The sequence below is a fragment of the Opisthocomus hoazin genome, chromosome 3 (assembly GCF_030867145.1).
Source record: "Opisthocomus hoazin isolate bOpiHoa1 chromosome 3, bOpiHoa1.hap1, whole genome shotgun sequence".
NCBI classification, from domain to species: Eukaryota; Metazoa; Chordata; class Aves; order Opisthocomiformes; family Opisthocomidae; genus Opisthocomus; species Opisthocomus hoazin.
The window spans coordinates 80,007,004-80,025,500 of NC_134416.1; the positions used below are offsets into that span (position 1 = coordinate 80,007,004).

General features: G+C 41.8%; 1 protein-coding gene across 6 annotated transcripts in view; it reads left to right on the forward strand.

Moving 5' to 3' along the window:
- COBL (cordon-bleu WH2 repeat protein) overlaps window positions 1-18,497 on the forward strand; it is a 161,366-nt gene that overhangs the window by 120,033 nt on the left and 22,836 nt on the right. For all 6 annotated transcript variants that reach the window (XM_075416744.1, XM_075416745.1, XM_075416749.1 and 3 more), the window contains one exon: window positions 14,957-15,269. In XM_075416744.1, the coding sequence (XP_075272859.1) occupies window positions 14,957-15,269 (313 nt within the window). The remainder of the gene's footprint in view (window positions 1-14,956; window positions 15,270-18,497) is intronic.

Sequence of the window (18,497 nt, forward strand, 5' to 3'; positions counted from 1 at the left end):
TGCAATCTAAGTGGTCTGTGGATAAACTGTGAATGTTTATTCAAAGTGAAACCAAATTCCCTGTTTTTTCCTCTTCCTTAGTCAAAATAAGAGCAGTTTAACTCTCCGAGCCATACCTTTAATAACTGAGTAACATCTGAAATGTTATCTGTTGTACCTGAACAGTGGAATATGAGGAAGTCATCACAGCCATACAGGTGGAGAGACTTGTGCTGTATCAGTAACAAGCCAGACTGAACATCTGTGTCCAGCCAAATACCTGCACGTGGTGTGAGTGTGTGTGTGCGTGACAACTTTAATCCTGCGCGTGAATTTGAAGTCGTGCTTGATTTACACATTATGTATGGGCCAAATCAAACTGGAAGGCTGGTATTTGAAATGGCGTTGAAATTTGTAGTGCAAGATCCTACTGATTGAAATGCAGGCAATGCATGCAAAAAGCAAACTGTTGAGAATTTTTGTATTCCCTCCTCCAGGTAGGTGATAATAGCCGTACCAAAGTGCTTGTCCATCGTTAGAGATGCTCATACTCAGCTTTTCCTATTACCGTTTCTAAGTCAGTAAACACTGACTAAAATGCCTGCCTGCTTTCTTCTAAGAAATTGAGAATTCTGGCCATGCACACTCACTTCTGAGTTTTGGGGCCTGAGGGAGCAAAAGGCTGAGAGCAGAGACAGAGTCTCTTTTGTCAGCTCCTTTTGTGGATTCCATAATTGGTTCCTGGCATGGATAAAAGAATTAATTTCCAACCTACTGTACCATAAGCAAAGGTGGAGTGTAATGGAGGACAAAGACCTAAAACAAAAGAAGACCAAGAAAAGGGTGAGAAAGGAAGACTATGACTGACAAATACTTTTTTCTTTTAAGACTATTGTGATTAAAAGGTGAATGTAAAGTTGCTAAACATATGGTAACCTCCCATAAACAGTGAAGGACTGGTAGGGTAGTATCTACTTACTTGTTAGAGCAAACAAACAACTAATTTTTTCGCTTCAAGCATCTGATGAAAATTATTATTGATATCTGATTTTTGAAGTATGTAGGTTAGCATTTTTCTTCTTTTCTGTCCTATGGTTCTTTCTTTCCTCAATTTTTTCGCTTGACAAGAAGCTAAAAACTAAAGGGGAAAATTCTTTTCCGGTTTGTAAAAACATGAAAATTAATGGAGAAATGTTTTCAACTTTTTTCTTCTTAGCTAAGGGAAAACATGCAACCAGCTCTATTTATAAGGTGTCTCTATACATATAACAGTAAAGACTTGAATGTGAGAATCTAAGAATTCTTATAATTCGTAAATTATACAAATTATGAAGAATTACATAAGAATTATAAAGACTGTAAGAAAAACTAATTACTGGCTTTAAGTTCAAGATAAGAGCATTCTTTACTTGACTTTCACTCTTCAGAGATGGAGCGTTTTGGAAGCTAAACAGACTCTTATACTTGACTTGCTATACAGAAAACCTCACAGTGGATTGCAAAGGTTTTTTGGGTAATACGAGTCTCTCAGACATGTTAAATCAATGCTCAGGAGTGACAGGCTTCTTTTCTGCCAGGTAAAACTTATCCTGCTTTCTCCCCAAAAAGAGGGATGATTTTTTTTTTCCAGAAGAAATCTTATTTCAGTTAAACACATGTGAACATTTCATTGATTATTTGTAATTTTATAATATATTTGTTTACTTTTAAAACCCTTCTCTGCTTGCTTTCAGAAAATGAGAACAATATGCTGATTAACTGACCAGTCAGTTAAAGAAACTGAGGTTTGAGTGTCCAAGTTCTCCAAGAGAAAACATTTGGTTAAAAAAAAAAGAAAAAGCATGCGTATACTGTAATTTGCTTGTTTGCTCCACTCCCTTGTGGACATGCCCAGCTTCCTCTGTACCTGGCAGCTTTCCTGTTCTCTATTCATCAAGCTAATCAATGGGATTCAGATGTTCCTCAAATAAAATCATTTGTCTTCAGTCTGCTCTTAACAAAGGACACAGATTGTACTAAAAAGGCTTTTCTTCACTTTCAGGGCACATTAAATACATGCCACTGTTCATAATACAAGGCTTTGGCAATGTATCGATTGCATTTTTTTTACACAAAAAATTGTTGCACAGGGAAACTCCTTGAGGTTTTTCCATGGAGTTAAATTAGTGCCTCTGAGAAAATCAGCAGACTGAAAGCAATGGAGACAGAAATCTTTTAACTTATGTGCTGTAATGTGAAGAGTAATAGCAAACCACCAGCTTGATTCTGTGCTGGTCTGATAGGAGCCACTTTAAAGTGAGAGGAGAGTTTTAAAGCCTCATGCTGAAATTAGGAGCAATCAGGAGAATGAAGATAATGTTTGAGCATTGCTGTACAAACTGTACTGTACAAAGTGGAACAGTGGCCACTCACACCTGCTAAAAAATTTTCCAACCACAGTCCTTGTGTGGTGTTTTCAAGAAAAAAAAAATTTACCTGGTTCTTTGGAGTTTAAAAGAGGAATTGCTTTTTTTTTTAATAAAAAAAAAAGTTCTTTTTTAGTTAGGGTTAAGAAGGAGAAAGAGGATAATAAAGAGATAATAATGGATAGAAAAGGGAAAAAATGGGTGGGGAAGAAAATCCGAGAAACTTCACCTTCTTGCTTTTCAAAACCAAAATGGATGCTATGATTTGGGAATTTCTCTTTTTTTTTTCTCTTCTTCTTTGTTTTCTTCTCCTCCCTCAGACCCCACCAAGTAATTGCTTAAACATTTCTTTTGGACTTCTGCAGTAACGACTCAGTTCTCTGGTATCTAAAATCCAGCACATTCTTGGTTGAAGCTTTGCAGTTTTTCATAGCGTCCTTCCCTGAGGTATCCCTGGTAGGTAATAAAGAATGAGCTTCTGTGTCAGCACATATATGAAGAAAGTCTCCTTTCTCTGTCCTTCTGCCTCTTTATGAAGGTTTTGGAACTGAACTTTAGAGTGTTATCCTTCCTGACTAATTCAGGAGAAGCTGGCAGCTGGTTTAAAAGTTACTGGAGAGTTTCATAGAGTTATAAACCTAAAACAGTGTGACCTTCTCAACCTAATTTCTGTAGGAACTGACACTAAAAAGAAAGAAACTCAAAGACATTTCCAAATTTCCCGTAGGAAAAATGACCTTTTATGCTGATCCTAATTAAGCCCATTAACTCAGATGAAAAATTCCCCAAACTAGCTTGTCTGTTTGAGGGTATGGTCATAGTGAACCTTAAAATTTTAGAAATGGCCCTGCTCCAGCAAAGCACTTAAGCGTGCTTAATCAGGTACCCCATTATACTGCATGCACGTTATTACTGAATGAACTGTGTAAATGAAAGCCTTAAAATGCTTCACATGAATAAAAATGTAGACAAATTTTCCCTGTGGGGATTCATCCCATGCAGGAGGTATCTGCAGCTTTGCATTTTAATCAGTGTGTGGTCCGATCCTGCTCCCATTGAAGTCAGTGGCAAAACCCAACTGCTGAAGCGGAAGCAGGATCTGATACTAAGAGCGCAGAATATGAAAGGGGAAAATTTATTGCAAGTGGGTGTTCAGATGATGACCCGTTTCTTGCATCAGGCTACTGTTCACCGTAGCACCAGAGATGACACTGCCATTAACATTTTACTATCTGCAAATCAGTACAGAGCATAACACCCAGTTACCACTCTTGCATGTTTGCATTTCTTCCTCCTGGTATTTCAGGTTAATAGGGAAGGAGAGCCCCAGGCCAAAGCGTGATTGATGAGATAATTGACTTCACAAGAGGGCTATGAAAGAGCGGGCCAAATTCAGCTCTGACTTAAGTATTCTCATCTCTGCTTATGTCTGAAATAATCTGATCTAGTACATCTGCTGTCAGAGAGGAGTGGTGGCATGACAGCAGAGCTCTTCTGTGAGCACTTTGTTCTCCACCTGTCCAATATTCCTCTCCTTACTAGGCTCCCAGGGAGACCTTCAGTGTGCACCGCTGAAAAGGATAACCTCATGGCTAGAGCCTGAAGTCGAGTCCGTGATACCCTGCGTTTGATTCTTGCCCCATGCAGTGATTGCTTGGCTATGCCTGTGCTACTGGAAAATAAGTCTGTCTCTTGCTGTCCTTCCACACAACGATTTGCCTTTGTGGGCTTCTGCAGTGTGTCTGTGGCTGTTTGCTGCTAGCATAGCCCGGGGGTGCCTGGCAGTGTTTTAGGTGGTGAGTGCGCTTGGCACGCACTGCCCTGGCCTTGCTGCCCTCGATGTCCCCTCACCCCAGCGCAGGGGTCTGGTTTTCAGAGTGCCTGGGAAACATCCTTTGGAAACGGTACAGTGCCCCTGCGGAGGGTATCGCACCAGATCTTCGGGGAGATACTTAGCATACTCTGGTCCTCAGTTTTGTTCTCTGCAAGAATAATTCTTTCTTCACTGATTCAAAAGGCAGAATGTCTTAGTGATGAGAGGTGTCCAGGTGCTCCGAGCAGTGTCTCTACAGATAGATACTTCTGTTGGTATCACTGGACATCTTAACAGCTATGAGAAATATGGAAGCAGAGTACTCAAGTGTGAATGTGCGGTAAAGTGTATGATAACTAAACTCAGAAAAGAAGCATGCTTTTCTAGTTTAAAATATTTCTAGAAATGTAATTGCCAGAGTAAACAACCAGCCAAAGTATATTGAAAAGCCTGTTGTTGTTTGCACTGTGGAGAGGGAAGCAGATCCCTCCGTTGATCAGGAGGTCCAAGATGAGTCAAGTTAATGTACATCAAAAGAGGTCAGAGTAGAGCTTTGTGTCTCTGTAGCACAGAGATGTATGAAAATGTTTTCATGTCTATATTTGGAGCTAGCTGCTGAAAATCTTCTGTGAAGGTATTTACGTTATTGGTGGTTTGGCTGAAGCATGTTTTGGCCAATTAAATGGAGTTATTTTGTGCTGTCCTAATTGTAAGTTAGACAGGTTGTTTGTGCATGAAACATTTAATTTTCTCAGGGCTCTGTCTGACTTCAGATGATACTATAGATACTGTCCTACACAAAGATAGAAGGTGATGTAAGGGAAAATGATGGATGCACTGATGGGGGAACTGAAGGGCGACATCACAGATCTGAATGGACTGAGGTGCTGTGAGGATGGATGAGAAAAAGATCTACAGCAGTGATGAAATCCCATTTTGTTAACCACCACTCCAGCCTAGAGTTCACTCTTAGCTTTTGGTATTAAACAAAACCATTATTTGTTGCCATTACTGCCTAGCAAGTCTGCATTATTAAGAAGGGACTAAAAGTATTTTTTCTTACTTATGCAGCAGTTCTCAAGAGAAGTGCTTATATGCCCAAGGCAAGTATACTTTGTCCCCATAAACAGAAAGTAATTGTTCAGAGTTTTTTATTTTTATGAGTGTAATACCTGATGGCTTCAGTAGTAGATAGCTTATTACAGATTGACCTGATTCTCTTCCACATTTCCTGACTTTTAAATCACTTTTAATCAGAAATAAATACACAACTGTGAGTGGAATGGTGTCTCTGTACTACAGAGAGAACTCTTAAATCCCACAAGTGTGTGTGTATGTATGTGTTTGGTTTAGGGTTGGATTTTCTTGTCTCTTCTTTGCTGAGTTTGCTGGCAGCTAGTCTCTGAGGAACAAAAGTATAATTACAATGCAAAAGTGTTCTACGGTTTTCTCCTCTGGATTATCCTAGAAATACAAAACTGGAATAGAGATTTTATGGAACAGTTAACAGACAAACTAAGGAAGATAATGAATTGATAGAAGAAAGTGCACAAGAGGGAAATATGGTGAAGTTTAAAAAGAAAAGGTGAGCAAAAGGCCTTTTTTCTGTGGTCTTAAAAATCACCTAATAAAACATTGTTTTATTGCATAGGTGCACTAACCATTTCTGGTTTTAATCGTTACACCACATATACCATTCAGGCAATTTTATGGAGTGTGTTCTCTGAGATGGCTCATGAAAATCACCTTCACAGACCATTTGTTTAGATTCTGCAGTGTGCTTGAATGGAAGCCGACCACTTCTGTAAAGGATGCAGATTGCCAAAATCTATCGCTTAAGACTAATAATTCCAAGCAAAATGTGGAGAGTGGTTTCTTTCTTCACTGGGCTCATTATGTTGGGCAGTCTCCAGTTTTAGATCTAGAATTTTCCTTTCCCACAAAGGTCTCCAAAGAGCTCCATGATCGATCATGGCATGTTACCAGTGTTACACAGGGTGATTCATGAAGTGCAAGTCTGAAGCTATCTATTATACGCTCTTAAATATATTTCCACATTATCCTCGTCCTCTAACCTACATTGTCTGCTTGTTCGGAGTCTTTTTGAACTGCGCGGATTAGGCACACTGCCCCTCTCCTCACACCGAAGTAAAGGACTGACTAGAGCCAGGAAAGCGCCTTGTGAGTCATTCTAGCTTGCTGTTAACTTCAGATAGTGAACACCAAGAACTGTTGTGAAAGTCGCTCCTGCATAATTTATTATGTATAAGAGGAAATGAACAACACACACTACTGACTCATTTTTTAAAATCTATCCTTCTCTAAGCCAAGTGGCAACGTTCTCCAGTCAATCAAGGAAAGATCTACTTGGACACACGATCCTTTTCCTATCAAAAAGCATTTTGCTCTGCATGTTGCTTTTGCGACATGTGATCCCTTCGAATCAGGAAGGCTGGTTACTGGCTATGGTGTGGACTTGTCAGCCTCAAAACAAGGCTTTTATAAACGCAAGGAACTAGGAGATTCAAGAGGGTGCCAAAAAAGAGAGGAGGAAAAGCGGTTTAGCAATAAGCAGCAGCATTCTAGGGCAGATGGGCTTTGCAGAGGTCAGAAAGGCTTTTTCAGTCATTGAAGAAAGGATTGTGGAAAAGAAATGCAGGTAATAAGGTCCAATATGTTGGACTCTATTGTTGGACTGTATCTCTATGTTGGACTCCGTCCCTGGAAAGGTGATGGAACAGCTCATTCTACATGTCATCTCTAAGCAAGTGGAGGAAAAGATGGTTATCATGAGTAGTCAGCATGGATTCACCAAGGGGAAATCATGCTTGACCAATCTGATAGCCTTCTGTGATGGCATGAGCGACTGGGTAGATGAGGGGAGAGCCGTGAATGTTGTCTATCTCGACTTCAGCCATGCTTTTGACACTGTCTCCCGTAACATCCTCATAGGGAAGCCCAGGAAGTGTGGGCTAGAGGAGTAGACAGTGAGGTGCATTGAGAACTAAGCTGAATGGCAGAGCTCAGAGAGTTGTGATCAGCAGTGCAGAGTCTAATTGGAGGCCTGTAGCTAGTGGGGTTACCTAGAGGTCAGTACTTGGCCCAGTCTTATTCAACTTACTTATCAGTGACTTGGATGAAGAGACAGAGTGTACCCTCAGCAAGTTTGCTGATGACACAAAAGTGGGAGGAGTGGTGGATACACCAGCAGGCTGTGCTGCCATCCAGTGAGACCTGGACAGGCTGGAGAGCTGGGTGCAGAGGAACCTGATGAAGTTCAACAAGAGCAAGTGCAGGGTCCTGCACCTGGGGAGGATCAACCCCATGCACCAGTACAGGCTTGGGGCTGACGTGGTGGAAAGCAGCTCTGCAGAGAAGGACCTGGGTGTGCTGGTGAATGACAAGTTGACCATGAGCCAGCAGTGTGCCCTGGCTGCCAAGAAGGCCAATGGGATCCTGGGGTGCACTAAGAAGAGTGTGGCCAGCAGGTCAAGGGAGGTTCTCCTCCCCCTCTGCTCTGCCCTAGTGAGGCCCCATCTGGAGTACTCTGTCCAGTTCTGGGCTCCCCAGTTCAAGAAAGATGAGGAACTACAGGAGAGAGTCCAGCAGAGGGCTACGAGGATGATGAGGGGACTGGAGCATCTCTCCTATGAGGAGAGGCTGAGGGAGCTGGGCTTGTTCAGCCTGAAGAAGAGAAGGCTCCGAGGGGATCTTGTAAGTGTTTATAAATGTCTTAAGGGTCAGTGTCTGGAGGATGGGGCCAAACTCTTTTCAGTGGTGCCCAGCGACAGGACAAGGAACAACAGGCACAAACTGAAGCATGGGAAGTTGCAGCTGAACATGAGGAAGAACTTCTTCCCTCTGAGGGTGACGGAGCACTGGAACAGGCTGCCCGGAGGGGCTGTGGAGTCTCCTTCTCTGGAGATATTCAAGACCCACCTGGACATGGTCCTATGCAGCCTGCTCTAGGTGACCCTGCTTTGGCAGGGGGGTTGGACTAGATGACCCACAGAGGTCTCTTCCAGCCACTGCCATTCTGTGATTCTGTAGTTTTCCTCATCTGAAAATCTGTATCGCATTAGTTCAGAGATTTTTCTTTGCTTGTTTGTCTCGTGTTAAAAATAAAGGTCTGAAATGGGAGAGGGTAGCAGAGGGTACCACTTGAAGTGGTAGTTTCCTCTGAGTCTTTGAAGAGCTAGCAGACAGTCTTACCTAGTGTTGTATTGGGAGAGTGACTTCACAACAATTTTCAGCATAGGTTTGAAAGGAAAATCAGACATCAGTGCACAGACCTTCACAGTCGCTTGTATGTGGAGAAAACACTGGTGGTACTGGAATGCTCTTCAATTCCCACTCCCTGGCTTGATCCTGTCTTGTATTGCCTTTGGTGGAGGAAACACCATTGCCAAAATAGCTTTTGTAAAAGCTGCAATACATTTGTTTTCCAACAGCAGACAGGTTCAACCTTAAGCGAAGTGTTTAACTGCCTCAAATTGGTAAAGCAAGTTAAATCAGTCTGCATTGCATTTATTTTTCGGCCATGGGAGAGTAGGTCTAGGTAGCTAAGTTTACTGTGATTAGCTTGGGCTTGATTCTGGAAATGCTGAAGATTCATAGGGTGTATCTAGTAATACTCCATGTGTACCTTTCTGATAAGATGTCTGGTGAGACATCCTTTGTGAGTCTCTTAGGTTTTGTTATTAGGTAACATGTAAAGGAATGGATTTACTTCTCGCTGAAGGTTTTTTTTCGGTAAGAATGACTGCAATTAAAGAAAAGGTTGGAAAACATGAGAATGGGGCAGAAGACTAGGAAGGAGACTGAAAATATCTCATTATGTGAGAACTGGGAGTCACATGCAGGACCGCGTGAGTCAGCTACGTGCCCTTACGGTGATGAAGCACTAACCACAGACTGGGTTGCACTAGCAAGAGCGTAGCCAGCAGATCAAGGGAAATTGTTTCTCGCCTTTACTTGGCTGCCATGAAGCCACATCTGTGTCCGTTGTCCAAAAGCGGGTTCAGTTTTGAGTTCTGTGGAGCAAGATAGTGAAAAACCAGAGTAGAGGCAGCAGTCTGGCAGAAGGCATCGAAGATGTACATGAAGGTGCTGAGGCAGCAGGGCTTGTTCAGCCTGCGGGAGGGAAGGGTAAGGAGAATTTTAAGTCTGTCTTGCATCTGAAAGAAAAGGAAGAGCGAGTCAGACTCTTCTCTGAGATTCACTGCAAAAGGCTAAGACTGCAACAGTGACAAGCTGCAGCTAGAAAAATTTCAATTTGGCATAAAAAGTGTTCTTTATGGGCATTAAACATTGCCCAGGGAATAATTCGTGATTTCCAGAAAGGCTGTGAAGTCTCCGTGCTTGGAGATTCTCAAAACTCAGCTGCTCAAGGTCCTGAGCAACCTTGTCTAAGCTGGAAGTTAGCCTTGCTTGGAGGACAGTGTTGAACTAGGTGACCTCCAGAGGTTCTTTCCAAATTAAATTACTCTATGATTCTGTGACCTGTATCAGCTGAGCCAATATTAAGCTGCTCTACGTCCTCATTTTGGAGGAGGGCTGGAGCTGCAGAGCATAGTTCCTCACCTTAGCATTTCATGGTCTCCCCCTCAGTCTCTGCAAGGCAGTTACAGGAACTGGGAGAGGAGGAGCTCAATCCACTCCCCCACTGTTAATGTACAATAGCGGTCATTTACTTGCTCTTTATTTCTTTTAATTTAAAAAAAAAAAAAAAGAAAGTATGCATGTAGGCTCAAATGTGCTGAGAAGCATGCTGGATTCAAACAGTCTTAATTGTGATAAATAGAAAGAAGTCTGCCCATTCTGTCTTGTGCTTTAACTGCTCGCTGAATGGTTTTTAGCACCTATCTCTACGTACAAGTTTTTGACTGATGAGCCAAATGAATAAAATGTAACCAGAACACATTGTACCTGTGTGAATACTCTTAAGCTAATCTTATGTTGTCCATTTTCATAATCGCTGTTAATCATTGCCATAATAAATGTTTTCTTTTCCCAATTCTGTCACCAGCCTTCTTCCAAGTGCATGAAAAAATGCACACCTTATTAATACTAGTCTTTTGTGATGGTCTAACTTTTTACTGCCAGCACAAATAATTAGAACACTGTTTCTTTTTCTTGCTAGAAGTTTTAAGTACTGTCAGTGAAATAATTATGTTGTAATTTGGGGTTCATTATAAGAATTAATATTCTTTAACATCATGAAGTTTGTAATGTTTTTTACAACTTCATTGTAATAGGCCATTTGAACTACAGCAGAGCAATTTTAGTCCTTGAAAATAAAATTTTTGGGCAGTGGAATAAGTGATGAAAGAAGTCAGAAAATAATTACCAACCTCGAACTCAGAGGTATTAGAGGAACTCTGCATCTCTAAAACCACTACAAAGTTCAGATTATTCACTGGGTAGGGGTTAAATCAACTGTTTTCTCTTTAAAAATGCTGTTGGATGTACTGTTTCTGTGATTACTGAATGCGACAGTAGACCACAGAAGGTCACAGCGCTTAGCGAGCAGTTACAGTCTGACAAGACTTACACCCTGTGCCCGTTGGACTCCGAGGGAATGATGGTTTAGGATTTGGTGACTGATTTTATAAGTCTGGGTAGAATATGCGTCTTTTGAACACTGAGGTCTGATTGTAATCTCATTCAGAGTCGGTGGTGGTTATTTTTGTAGCAGTGATCAAAGGGAATGTTTTACCCGTGGTAGTCTTCACCTATGAAATTAAATTTCCATTTCTGAAAGTGCTGATTAGCTTTTAAACCAGGTGAGGTTTCTCTGTCTCTGCATCAGGGGCATTCTGTATGAGTAATGTGTACATATATGCAATATCAAACTGCAAGAGTGCAGATGCAACTGCTCTAAGCTCAGAGTTCAGTGTTTTCCTAATTACTTACAGCCTATTGAGATTAAAGCAACAAGATCTCTTTTGTGTTAAACAAGAAGCTCGCATTCTTTACTGATGAGCTGCTTTCCTCTTTCCCTCTTGGTGATCACGGGCAACATTCTTGCAAACAGACGTCCCAGTCCCCTGTCCGCCCCCCCCCCCCCCCCCCCCCCAACAAAGCCTTTGTAACTTGTGGTTGACCTAATTGTGCAGCCACGGTGCTGCTGCTGCTGAGCCGGGGAGATCCCTGGCATGGCGCTCGCCTGGGCTCTGCGCAGTCCACAGCCTGGGGCATGGAGGGCAACGCAGGGCATGGAGGGACACTCTCCAATTTCGCTTGTGGGTGAGATGTCCCATGGAGATTTTGGTATGACTTGGAGACTGTGGGCCAAGTTCTACACCCCCTTCAATACCACACCTCACCTGAAGCTGGTGAACAGGGTCACGTTGCTGAAAAAAAGATCTTGGCATTGTTATGTATTAGGAAACACAGACAGTCTTCTGAGACACAGAAGAGTTTCAGTAATGTATATTATCTGTGGCAATTGTTATTTGTGTGTCCAGTCCTGAAGTACTTGCTGAATATTTTGTCTTAACTTGGATGTGTCTACAGGAGGTCTTGAAGATCAGCGCCCATACTGAAATCTTCTTATTTTCATGACAGAGAAGAGAGAAACAAATGTTGAGATTTTTCTTTATTCAACCAACAAATAACCTCAGTAGCTGCCATCGTTGTGATCACACTGTGCTTAGTGTGGGGTGGTTTTCTGCGTGTGCACTCCCTCTGAGAAAAAAAATGCAAAAATCACGAGGCAGAATCACATCTACTACTGCACGTTACCCAGTTCTCTGTGTAGAATTAGAAAGTTTTAAAAGGTATTTTCTTACTCCTGGAGTCAAGACCACTCAGTAAAGTTGAAGTAGGCTTTTTTCATGTCATGTATCATTACCCAGTAGTGCCCATCCATCTTCAGTTTGCACCAGTGGAGACTTAATCAAGCGTGTAGAAGGAAGAATAGATTCTTACCTAATCCATCCATAGATGGCTCAACTTTAAAATAGGGATGTTTTAGTGCTGCTCTTAGCTGAAACAAGGTTGTTAACATGATGCAGAACCGTAGCAGTCATGTTTTATGTGTGTGCTTTCATGTTCAGACAAGTAGTAGTGGCAATCAAAATGGTTTGCTCAGCCAGCAGCTCGGTTCAGTGCCATGTGTTAACTGTGTTAAAAATTAATGGATCTTCTAAAAGATTAGGGAAGCGCTTCAACAAACTGATAGGCTTGAAGAAAGGGGGACATTATGGTTTTGCTTGAGCGCAGGGAGTTTCATCATTGAGTAGAAAGATGTCTTTCTGTGGTTCCGTGCTTCAGGATAAAACTGCTGCTGAATGAGGAGGTTTTTACACTGTACTGGATAATTCAGCTGTTGAGATCCAGACGTAACAGATAGAGATCGATTCGCACATGGACCCTGATCATAAGAGAATGGGTTTTCATTTTGTTTGTCATTAGGTGGGAAGAATGGGCTGCAGGATGGAGATCCTGCCGCAGAGCAGCTTGCTGAATCACATCAGGGAGAGACTCAAGTGTTCTTACTGCAGTAGGCAAGTAGGGCTGTGTGACCAAAAGGATCTAACTCCCTGAGCAGGAAGATGCAGGCAATAGTTGCAGGCAGGCAAGAGCAGGATGAGGAAACGACAGAGACAGCTAGGGAGGAAAAGCCTGCCATCCTCGTGTCAGGAACTGGAAGTAGGTACTTTGTTATAAATTGCTGTGCCAGCTATAGCGTGGAGGTCATTTAAGGCATCCTGGTGACAATAGATGTGGCCTGTGTTATACAGAGGTCTCTCTGCATCAGTGTATACTGCATTGTGCATTACTTCAAACTCTTCCCATGTGCTCCCACTCTTCAACTTCCATTATTTGAATTGATTTCTTTGCTGTCCTGCTTTGTTCTGATTTTAACATACTGCAGCTTTTGCCAATGCTTTGGTGGTGGATTGTTACTGGGGGTTTTTGTTTGTTTGAAAGCCAAGCAGCCCGTATACTCTTACCTGTTCATTTACAGTCTGTTTTGGGGGGAGGGATTATTTGGTGTTTAATGTCAAATTATTCATATTTCTCCTTGATGTTTTCCTAGCTGTAGTTCTGTCATGAACATACTCTAATCCATTCAGTGACACATACTTAGTTCCTGCAAGTGCCATTTTTAGATGGAACGATCTCTTGGATTAATTTTGGGACCTAGAGCTAATGTTGTAGAAAATAAGGTCAAAGAAATCAAGTAGCATTACTTCCAAAGTCGCAGAAGAGTCTTTGGATCATCTTCCATCATTAATATTTATGCTTGACAGCACTTACAACTTTAATCATGATTTGTAACCCTCTGAATTTTATTGCTTCTGCTGTCAGAAATCAATTTCAGTACTTAATGGCATCTTGTAACCTCAGTCAAGGAGAATGTTCGTTTGGTTTTTATTGCAGTTTTACTCAAAGCTTCACTGCTAAGCAACACCCTTACAAAATCATTTCTGTGACATTTTTTAACAAAGTTGTTTTCTCTGACTTAAAATGAATACTTTTGTGTGTACAACATAATACAAAAGTATTTCTTTCCGTTGATTATTTTTATTGACCTGTAGCTTCATGCATTCTTCAAAAAGTCGGAGATTTTCACCCTAAAAAACAGTGAAGTATATGTTTAATCTTAGTCACATGTATAGACCTGGGACTTCTTGTACAATTAACATCCACCACAAGTGTCTGCAGGATCAGACTATAAACTGTTTAATCTTCCTTTTGCTTACTGAGGTTGAAAAAGGGAATGGAACACACTTACAATTCTAAATTAAACATTTAGATTAGTCTTTATTGATTCCTTTTGATCAAAAGACGTGTTTGGGCTTGATTCTGTCTTTAGTCACTCAATAATTTCAGTCATTGAAATTATTGACCTTGTTGGGAGTTCCTCTTTAATGGCATAATTGCAGGATGGAGTCTAGAGTTGTTTCTTTCTTAAGGGAAATAACAAAATTGTATTTTTCACCCAAAAAAAAAACCCCAAACAAACAAAACCCCAAGTAGCTCATAGGAACCACACTAAAACAGAGTACAAAAAATTGTACTTGTCTAATCTCCTCTCAAGATTCACAACATTTAATAGAGTTAAACATGCAAAGGACATATCCCTTGATGTCTTTTATAAATAGCTAAACATTGGAAAAGGTTCTGCATTAAGCATAGTAGTGTCTGCTTTTCTGTACACTTAGTAGTAGATCTTGTATGCGTTGAAAAAGAAACAGTTGTTATTCTCCCACTTAACGCATAGGGAATTGGAGAGTGGTAAAATAAAGTGACACCCAGTGGGCCAGCACTAGATTGAGTTTACCAATTCAGTGTCCTGACTGGGAAATGCTGCCCATTTTTACCAGTGTATAGACTTCTTATTGGAAATGTCATGATCTGTTTGGCAGTGTGGAAGAGGAATAATGAGATTATGTTGTCAGAAGCAATAAAAGGAGTGACTTCTTGCACCAAATCATTTAAACTTTGGTCCAATTCCCCAAGAAACTGTCCCTGGAAAGAAGTAGGGAAAATGATTTGCTATGAAAGTTATAAAACCCAAACTCTGCAGAATAGGCGTAGCAAACGACCCCTGCTGAAAGCAAAGAAGGACAAAATTTTTGTCACTTTTCAGATCATCTTTATCCTACATACAAATATTGAGCTTCTTCATCCTACTATTTCTAATGCATTTTGTGTGTTTTTTTCCCACTTACAAAGGAATAGCTCTCTATGTTTGATTTATGTACTGATTACTGTCAGCTGACTTTCCTTGCTATATTTCATTTAGAGAGCCTGCTGCCCGCACATGATAATGTTTATGTAGTGGATGACACGGTTCTGGAGCTATCAGAGATGGAAGAAACGGCATCAGAAAGCAGTTGTTTTGCATCTGAGGACACCACGGAAGACTCTGGTGTTGTGAGCTCCCCATCTGACATCGTATCTTTGGATTCACAAAATGAGAGTATGAAGTTGAGAGACATCAAGCTGGTCAATGGCTACATGGACTCAACTGAGGCAGGTGTGATGTATGGTGCAGAGACGTGCCCCGTAAAGAACACCTCCTGTGATAGCATGGGATCTGACAGTGCTCCACAGAGGTAAAAATTTATTTGCAGCCAGCGCTTGGAAAATATCTTGCATCTCCTCCTTGTAGGGAATCATTTAAGAAAACCAACTTCTACTTTCTTCTGCTCTTTCATAAACCAGTACCAATGCCAAATGACTCCTCCCAGTGAAAAACTCACTGCCAAATCCCCTCCAGTGACATACTTGTAGCAACAGGCAAAGGTCACTTTTCTGTTTGAACTTGTAGTTACATTTCTTGCTAAAGACCGCTGCCCTCCAGAGCTGATTTCTCCAAGAAGTCTGAAATAATTTTGTTACGCTTCGGTTTATTTTGTAGTTCAGATAGTGTATAAAGTGCTTAAAAAATTTCTATATATTGAGCTAGAAAAATTACGTGCAGGTCATAAAATGGAAAAATCCAAGCCACCAAAAGCCAGGTGGGAAAGGATTGTATTCAGTGAAATTTGGGGATTGGTTTGTGGGTGTGTGCATGCATATATGTGTTCACCTAATGCTAACCTCCACTGGCATTATACCTTGGGGTTTTTTTTCAGTATATTTCCTTTTTTTTTCAGGTTTTTTTTTTATAAATGAACATTTTCCTGCAGTTTTTGCAAGAAAATACAAGAACCTGGAATTTAAGTAGAAACTGCCTTCAAGCACAAGTGACTCTGACACTGTTTGTTTGCCAAAACTCACATAGTTGGTGGCAGGGCTGCAAAGGGAACCCAAAATTTATAGGACTTTGCAAATACAAACTGGCCAAATAGGAAGCTGTGTCTCCAGCAAGGAGGGTGGCCTGGTAATACTGACAGGGATCCGCTCTGTGTGATGCTGCAGAGTCATGGGACAGGGGCCAGAAATTCCTCTGAATTCTCAGTTGACACAAAGTCTGTGCTTTCTGGTCTCTCTCCATTCAGCTGCTAATCTGTAGCCCCTTCATAAGAGCGTGTATCATGACCTAGTTATTTCCTTCCACACATTTCTGAGGGAGAACTTCATCTTGGATCATGCAGTGGGCAATAAATTAGGGATAAATTAGGCCAAAGTCAGTATTTAACTTACTGGAATGATCTCGGGGCTTTTCTTTATCCATCGATAGCCGTAGGGACAAGACCAAGCCTCACTTGGATACTTGCTCAATACATTTTTCTCGTGATTTGCCCTGTTATAGGTTCTTAGGTCCTGATGCAGCCTCTGTTTGGAGGATTAGACAGCCTAGTAATACTAACTGCAATTAACATTCCAGACCTGATCCAAAAAAGCAACCCATTAATTTCAGTAGACTTAGATTGAGCCGTGTAAGATAACTAAGCAATCCCAGCTTTCCTTAAAATGCAGGATCTAAACTGGTTAGGAAAACACAAGTGCACAATGGCAGGGCCGGGGGAGAAGTTGCCATAATGTTGAGCAAAGACATCAAAGCAAAGCCCTGTAAGAACAATCCTAATCAGCAAAAAATATTTTTTACTTTTTCTTTTTTTTTAGTCAAAGAAAAGATTGACCACAGGTCATTAAGTGACACTCCCCTGCTTGGAAGTCAGTATTCTCTCTGTCTTTCACTTCAGCCAAAGATACATATTCTGTACATTGCATTGAGATTTACCTTTGCCACACAAATACACCAAGTTTCTAACAGTTGGAAGGCGTGCACGTAGGAGAGACAATGGGACGTTTCATAAGCTGGCCAGCAGGACTGCTGCTCAGGGCTCTTGATGAGCCAAAGGAGTGGAAGCTGGAAGGGTGGTGTGGTGTATCGCCCATGGATGGTGTGGTGGATTGACCATGGACGCTGTGATGTGCCGCCCCTGGATGGTGTGGTGGATTGCCCATGGACGCTGTGGTGTGCTGCCCATGGATGGTGTGGTGTATTGCCCCTGGGTGGTGTGGTGTATAGCCCCTGGGTGGTGTGGTGTATCGCCCCTGGATGGTGTGGTGGATCACCCATGGACGCTGTGGTGTGCTGCCCATGGATGGTGTGGTGTGCTGCCCATGGATGGTGTGGTGGATCGCCCGTGGATGATGTGGTGGATCGCCCGTGGCTGGTGTGATGTGCCGCCCATGGATGGTGTGGTGTATCACCCATGGATGGTGTGATGTGCTGCCCCTGGATGGTGTGGTGTATCGCCCATGAATGGTGTGGTGTACCCCTCATCATGGTCAGAGAGGTGATGGACTCCCCCTGCGAGGCCATGGCAAGGCCAGTGCTGTAGTGCCTTGCTCAGTTCAGGAGAGAGGTTGGCAAATTGGAGAGTGTCCAGAGGAGAGCCACGGAGAGGGTTGGGACGCTGAAGCACAAGGTACGGAGGCGGAGAGGAGGAAGCTGGATTGTTTGCCTTGCAAAAGCGATGTGGATAAGGAGGGACCTGATTGCAGTCTTTCCCTAACAAAAGGAGGGCTATGAGGCTGCTCAGGGATACAGAGTGAAAGTACAAGAGGCAACAATCACCAGCTGCTGTAAAGGAAATAAAAATCGAATATAGGGTGCAAATTCCTCAAAACGAGCAGTTAAGCAGTGGAAGAGGTTTCCCAGGGAGATCAAGGAATCTCCATGCCTGGAGGTTCTCAGAACTCAGCCAGGTAAATCCTTGGGCAGCCTGGTCATGCTTTGAAATTGGCCGTGCTTGGACCAGGAGGTTGGGATAGGCTTCCAACTTGATCTTTTCTGTGATTTTATCATGCTAAATATTCTGCATTTATCTAATATTTCCATAATTTTAGAAGAGTGGGTGTAGGCTGAAATAGGAGACAATTATTGTTGTTTGGGGAGTGTGGTTATTTTTCATAAATTCTTTTTTTTTTTTAGTCTCTGGTACAGCAAAATTTCTTCAGATCAACTTTAGGGTATAGCAGAAACTTACCTTTTGTGATTTATTTTAATCTTGTGTCAGCAACCACTTAGATTGCCACAGCAGCAATGCTGATAGTAATATCTTTTAAACTTTTATGCTCTGAATGTGCCAGTAATATTTGAAGGTAAATCCAATTCCACTTCTAACCTATGTTTGTAAACAAACCAGCTTTGAAAATTGTGCATGTCTAACTCCTTTTGAGGTCAACTTGCTAAGTTTTCAAAAGCCACTTCCTAAGTGTGGAGGGAAGGAAAAAAATACGGAGTTTTTTTAAACCTATTTGTGTGAAATTCTTGTTTTAGTGGGATGTAAATCAATTCTGAGTACAGATTTGAGTACAGCCAAATTTGAAGAGCATCAGTTTCAACTTCCACTGTCAGAGCAGCTGCCACCCCACGAAAAATCTGT